The 7,533-nt window shown below is 43.8% G+C and overlaps 1 protein-coding gene across 1 annotated transcript; it reads right to left on the reverse strand.

Annotated features, from left to right (window-relative positions):
* Positions 1-745: 745 nt before the first annotated feature.
* Positions 746-1,465, reverse strand: LOC149170317 (uncharacterized). Its single transcript, XM_089425515.1, has one exon. The coding sequence runs from the start codon at positions 1,463-1,465 to the stop codon at positions 746-748; it is 720 nt and encodes a 239-aa protein (XP_089281641.1).
* Between the last annotated feature and the right edge of the window lie 6,068 nt (positions 1,466-7,533).

The raw sequence follows: 7,533 nt of genomic DNA on the forward strand, positions 1-7,533 counted from the left end.
GGTGGATATGTGCTTAACAGTTTTAGGATTGATGCTGATTGCGAGTCCCTCAGATCTGCCTATGGCATCCATACCCTGAAATAACCAGCCTGGCAGAATAGATTGTAGGGCTCTGGTAATATTTTCAGAAGTGCCAAGAGTTATTGTAGGAAGAGAATGTCACAGAAAGTTTCCTTTAACAGTCTCTTTAGAGCCAATTTCTTTCTGGGATTGGCTAGTCCCTGACAATTGTAGGAGAGCCAAATCATGAGGGACCATGGCCAATGGGCTCCAATGCTCTAAGAGCCCTCTCACTAGTATGCTGTCAGCCTCTAGCAACGTCCGCCACCGCGGTCTTGATGGCAGATTTGATTTTGGATGGGCGTCCTCTGGCTGGTTTATGGAACTTAGTCCATCCAGGGGAGGGGCCCAATCCAAGGTGCAGGGTTTTAGGTCGAAGTCTGGAACGGAGGTTATAGGAATGGGATCCAGGCTTAGAGGGGGAGGATGAGAGTGAAGGGGGAGAGGAAATGTCCCTGAGGGGGGTGGGTGTGGTGGAGAAAGTTGGTGGGGGCAAGGATAAAGAGCAATGGATGGATGGAAAAGTGCAAAATGAAGATGAGTGGGGAGGTGAGGATGTATGCAATATATTTAACATAACATCAGAAAAAAGAGCAGTGGATATGGGGAGAGACTCATTACCCGGCTGAGAAGTTGCTTCCGCTGCAGATTTGGAGCGAGTCCTGGGAGGTGATGATGGAGCTTTTCACCGGTTCCCTGTCTTCTTTGTAGCATCCACCTCTGCTTCCGTAGGTGTCCCTCCTTGTTCCGGTTCACCCTTGTTCTGCTCAACAGAAGTCTGTTGCTTCGTCCCCTTTGAATTTTCAGTGGACACCAAGGAATTCAGTGGGCAATCCTTGAAGAGGTGACCCACTTTGTGGCACCTCCTGCAGTGGAATGGGACTCCTTCATAGTCCAAAAGTTGTTTTCGTGAGAAGTGTCTCCTGTGAAGCGTGGTTTTTTCCTCTAGCCCCACCCTGGTATCAAGTTGAACCAATATCCTAGCCATAGTCATGATTCCTATTTTTTCAAAGGAATTTTCATGTTCCAGGTAAGTCCCCAGAGCATCTCCGATACGTTTGAAGACCTGCGGTGTCCAAAACTGCATAGGTAGTCCAGGCAGTTTGACCCAGATGGGTCCAGCTCCTAGTTGTTCACGTTCAGGATCGAAGAGAGGATCCCATCGCTTCAACAGAATAGGGGCGAGCTCTATGTGCCAGTAACGAGATAAAATCCAATCCATGTACTCCTCCCTGTGAAAGCGGAGGGCGAACCATCCTCTGGCCAGCACCCGAATAACAGGGAGTTCTTTCAGCAAAGATCCCTTGATCTCCATGGTCCATTGATGCAATCTCTCCACCGAATAGTTTCTACCTCGAACCAGGCCAACCAGAACTTTCCTCGCCATGTCTAAAGCATCCGCCATTTGTACGTCTTCTCCAAAGGTCAGGTTGATATCAGAGTCCACAGCTCTGAGACACCAGCCCTTTTTTATCTTATCTAAGCATCATCCTGTAGAGTATTCCTTGAGTAGGTTCCTGCACGGTTCTGATGAGTTGTGTTGTGCCGAATGAGTAGTTTTAGGGTTAGGTATGGGTGCGCTGAAACACCCAGAGCGAATCGGGGAGAGCGGGTTGAGGCTGCACGAGCCCGGGTGAAAGAGAGATTGCGCAGGTCACTGGTTGAAGGACGGGCCAGCCTGTGCCAGGGAGATGGATGGGGGGTGTGAAGGCAGGGAGTGCTGAGAGGGAGGTGGAGGGGTCTGCTATGGGAGATAAGGCGAGGGAGAGTCGAAAGAATGGGAAGCCTGTATGCAGGAGCCGAGGATATGCAGAGTAGCCGGAGAGAGGGGGGGACACTCTAAGCCAGGGAGGTCCGCTACAGCGATAGCTGAGTGCTGGCGTTTTCCGGAAAATGGCGAGTGTTTCTTCATCTGTTCAGCAGTTGTCACCGTCCCAGATTATGCTGCCAGGGGCCCTCAACTGATGAAGGTTTGTGCACCCATATCTCCTACTCCGGCATGGGGTCCTCCTCGTAATCCACGAGGTCCTCAAGCACCATTTTAGCTGGTATTGACCTAACCTCCGCGTGACTAGGGGGAAGTAGGCAGATGAACGAGTGTGACGGTGGTGACGGAAGTATAAAACAGGGGGGCGGTGAAATACCACTGGTAGAATCACAAAACCCTAATGAAAATCACTGACAGTCACGACTTTGGAGGGTAGATCCATTAAAAAATGTACCAAGACCAAAAACCGCAGTCAGACCCGCAATGGTAACCGTGTTTCCTTGTCCATAGCGAGTTCGTTGTTGCATTGCCGTAGTTCTGTCCTCTAAAACCCTAGGGTTCCGCCATGGTTAGGGTTCTGGAGCTCCTTCTTCTTTCCATTTCATGCATCAACTTCCAAGACCTTCTCATTACTCCTTTTAGTCACTTTATGTTGATCTTCCTTTCTGCACTGCTTTGCACCAGGACATGGGAAACTTGGTCCATAGTCTAATAGCTCTTTACAATAAGATTCCTTTTAGCCTTCCTTAGATGACTTTTGATTCTTCTCTGTACCCACTTGATGCACCATGTCAAGCTCTCCTTCTTACTGTGGAAACCTTCCTTCATATTCTGTATATTTTTCGGTCTCTTCTAGGAATATCTGAGATCAAGGTCAAGACTGATATTGTCTCTCTTTTACATGCCTTGCAGTCCCTTACTTCTTGTTGTATGGTCCTTCTTTTCATACTTCCTTTCAACTCTAGATAGAAAACCCTTTACTCTTCTTTTCCTAAAGTGAACTTCGATTCTTTACATTTATTTTTACTAAAGTGAACTTTGGCTTATCTCAGAGATACGAGTTCAGTACAGACCCAAACCAGAATGATCTTATTACTGCACTATATTTCCCTTTACTCTTTTCTGAATTGCCTCTTCCTAATGTACCGAAACGTTGAATTCTTCTCGCACTTGATCTCAAAGCTTGACCAAATTTATTCCTCCAAATGAAGACGCAGTTCCTCCTTTATATAGGGATTGTCTCCCTCTTTTAAGTTGACTAGTATTTTGTGGGTAGGCCAACTTCAACAAGGGGCATATTCAATCATACTTGAGCCGACCTTTTATGGAGCTTCTTGACAAGGTCTTGGAGCATACAATTCCTTCAATAGATTATTCTTTTCAAGTGTAACAATACTTCATATACATGACTCTAAAATATATTTATGACTAGATGATGAATCCCTAAAGACATCAAGAATAAGTCTTTGACCTATAAAAACTTCTTGCTCATGAAACCATGAGGCAAGCTTTACAAAATTACATTTTATCATCTTTGTCTTTTCATTACATAATTACTTAGTCAATATGAAGACCAAACATTGTTACACTTTCTTCAACAATTTGCTTGGATATTAATGGGCCACCCCCTTTATCACTATGATTGGAGCTCATTCATTCATCTTGGCATGCATTGGACTTCACTAATGTTAATTTTAGATAACAGTGGTATGTTCTATGCTTTAGCACAATTTACTTCAATGTTCTTTATCATCCCAATGACAATTTCCAATTATATTCAGTAGAAATCACATTAACTTAAACACATTGATAGTAAATGTAGATAGAACATAAAAACATGTGCAGAAGACAAGCCAAGACAAGAGGACACAAGATGTGGCGGATGCCAGGGAAAAACCCCAATGTGGGGAAACCCTTTGATCAAATATTCTTATTATTCTTGAATAGTTCAACAGAGAGAGAGTACAAATATCAAATTAACTTTCCCAAAACATTCCTGTCAAAATCAGCAGTCAACTGTAGCCTTAACTAGAAATTCAACGCTGGTCAAAGCAGCACCAAAATGTCCTCCAAGCAGCTTGGTCAACAACAGATCAATTCGGCCTTCCAAGAGAGTCTAAGTCAGCACAAAACAATTCAGTCAACCCAGTCAAAGGAGAGAGAAAACACAATTGTAATTTCTACATCGAATCTAAAGTCAACCCCGATCAAATTGTCCCAAACTCATTGATATTTGTGCCAATAAATGCGGCCTCCAAAAATAAAATTTTTGCCTCCAGATCGAAGTCAAAACTTTGCCAAACAACAAGGGTGAACGCTACCCTATAACCTTGAAATTTTCGGCCAGCAAAACAGTCCAGAAATTCGTCCTCCTTTCACACATGTGAAGTAGAGAAGGTTGCCTCCAAGTTGTACAAACCAATCAAGAGAGGAGAGGGAGACATATGTGATGAGATGAGTGATGTCCAGATGAGGAGAGGTGTCACTCTTATTTATACACTTCGTTGAGGGTGAGGAGACACAGCTATTCGGCTTTTGAGCCTACATTTGTACTGAGGTCGACCTTGACAATTTGTGCATGAGAGAGAATAAATTCAAAATTCCATTTTTGCTTGTCAGAATGAGATGATCTTTATATCAAAATTGGACCTCTCGAAAAGAGGAATCCAATGCAATAATCATCTTCATAATATGAGTTGTCCTAAGGTGGAATTTGGCCCTATTTTCCAATTTTAACACTCCCTCTCAACTAGGGAGAATTCCACCTACTAGTGCATCTGTCATCTGTCATCATGTACCATCCTTTTCATCACTGCCTTGCCCTACTCTGCTTTGCTAAACCATGAAGTAATAATGAAGAAGTAGTGATCAAGAGTGATTCATAAGATCATACCACTCTCCACTGACAAAATTCAGTCCTTGATCCCAAATCAAGTTGTTGAACACCAAGCATCCTAGTCATAGGGAGTACAATAGTACATGATGCATCCATCGGTAGTGTTATGGTCCCTAACCATCTTTTCCCAACTCATTGGCCAGATGAGAGGTACTTCCCATGAGTCCCAGACTCTATGGGTAGGATGTGTGCTAGGGCATCGATAGGAGAAGGTGAACCACTCATCATGCTCATATGCCATAGGAGAAGGTGAACCACTCATCTTGCTCATATGCCATAGGAGAAGGTGAACCACTCATCTAGCTCATATGACATAGGAGAAGGTGAACCACTCATCCAGATCATATGACATAGGAGAAGGTGAACCACTCATCCTATGCATATGTCAATCGTAGGGGAAGGTGAACCACTCACCCTAAGTACTTGACCAATTTCACCCAATGTCGAGATGAGCTTGGAAGTGTCGAGGTTACTATTGCACAAGACGACCCAGTGAGCCTAGCACTTCTAGGACTTCCCAAGAGATGGAATAGCTACCAAGACTCAGTTAATGGGAGGGAGAAGCTACCAGAGTGGAGCGATTGACGTCCGACTTGGTATAGGAAGAGATTTGGTGGAACAACAAAGATGGATCCTCATCAAAGCATGATGATATGAACTGTGCCTTAATTGGAAGGGTGAAGAAAGGGAAGGGGAATTCATCCCATTCCAAATCATATTCTAGTCAAGGAGGCAAGAAGAAGGATATGTCGAAAATTAAATTTTTTCACTGTCATGAGTTGAGACACTATGCTACAAAGTATCCACACAATAAGGCCGGTAAGAAGCCCTCAGGAGGAGTGGCAGGTGAATCTCTAACTTCACAATTTGAACTGGATTTCACCCTCATGGGTAGTGTGTCATACTTGGATAATGGAGCCTCATTCCATATGATTAGCAATGCAGAGCTCTTCAGTAACTTGGAGGAGAAGGACCTCCAGATGCACATCGAGCTGGGAGATGATGGGAGGTATAGCACGAATAGAATTAGTATTGTTACCTTTCTGAGGGAGTCTAGTTCTCCCCTCACATTGAGAGATGTCATGTATATTCCGGGGTTGAAGAAGAACTTGGTTTATGTTTCCATGTCGGAGGATCGAGGTTATGATGTGATATTTAGTAAGGCTTTCCTTCGCCACATAGCCATAGGACAGGTGAAGTGGATCAGGGTTTGAGTGAAGAACCTCTACAAATTGGAGGTAGAATATTGCGTTGCTTTGAGCACTAAAGCAGAGAAGGTGCAGAGAAGAGACATCAGTGAGTTATGGCATAGAATATTTGGTCACTTGCACCATGGAACCTTGAATATCATGCAACAAATTTCTACAAGACTTCCCAAGGGTACACTAGAGCAGAGAGACACATGCAAAGGGTGTACATTGGGGAAGTAGACCAAAGCTTCCTTTCATGACAAAGACATTCGAGCACGTGATCCTTGATCGATTTTACTCATATGTGTGTGGACCGTCCTCAACAACATCCATGGCCAAGCACGTGTATTATATAATATGTGTTGATGATTTTTCTCATAGGTGTTGGATTTTCTTCATGCAGAAGAAAGATCATACGTTCGCTAAATTTTGTGAATTAAAAGCACTTGTCGAGAAAGATACTGGTAGGATATTTTACTTCTCAGAAGCGATAACGGTGGCGAACATGTGTCAAATGAATTCAAGAACTTCTACGCTTCAAAATGTATTCGATGGGAGTTGATATAACCTCATAACCCATAGTAAAATGGGGTGGTTGAAAGGAAGAACAAAAGTATTGTGGGAGCGGCACAGACGATGTTACATGATCAAGGCCTATCTTTGCACTTGTGGGCTGAAGCATGCAACACAGTTGTTTATTTGCATAACAGAAGCGCTCATCTTATTCTCGAGATGACTACACCAGAAGAAGATTTTTCAGGGAAGAAACCAGATGTGGCACACTTCAGGATCTTTGGTTCATCAGTCTATTGTCATGTTACCAAGGATTCACGGAAAAAGCTAGAACCAACAACTGAGTTGGGCATATTTTGGGGGTACACTGATACACCTCACAACTATTGGGTGTACCTACCATCCACCAAGATGACATTGGTTCGTAGAGATGTGAATTTCAATGAAGAGAAGGCCATGATATGTTCCCTTGAGAGGGAACTTTAGTTACATGCAGATGAGGAGCTTTTATCTCCAAAGGAGGAACCTCAGGATGATGTGGACCAACCACATGTAGAGGAGCAGAGAGTAGAATCACCCACTCATGCAAAGACTTCTAGAGATGGGAGAAAGTGCACCAAAGAGGTTGATAGGTTATTGCATGATGTTAGAGAGAATGTGGGAGAACCCACATCACAGCGTAGGCAGAGGAGGTCACCTGAGTGGTACACTGGCTACATTGCTCTGATGAGTGAGTGTAGAGATTCAGCCATCCTCATTTGAGGAAGCAGTGCAAAAACCGATGTGGGTTGATGCAATGGTTGAGGAGTATGACTCCATTATCAGAAACAGTGTTTGGGAGGTCATCCCAATACCAGCAGACAAGTCAATGGCGAGTTCCATATGGATTTACAAGGTAAAGCAAGCAGCAGATGGGAGTGTGGAGAAACACAAGGCCAAATTTGTGGCCACGGGGTTCTCTCAAGTGGAGGTAATTGATTACGGTAAGACTTTTTCTCTTGTAGCAAGGTACTCATCAATCAGATCTATTCTAGCACTGTCAACACAGATGGGATGGAAGATACATTAGATGGATGTAAAGATGGCATTCCTCAACAGTATGACTG

This window comes from Pinus tabuliformis, chromosome 4_2 (assembly GCF_031772625.1).
Source record: "Pinus tabuliformis cultivar Carrire ecotype Pingquan chromosome 4_2, CPIR1, whole genome shotgun sequence".
Taxonomy (NCBI): domain Eukaryota; kingdom Viridiplantae; phylum Streptophyta; class Pinopsida; order Pinales; family Pinaceae; genus Pinus; species Pinus tabuliformis.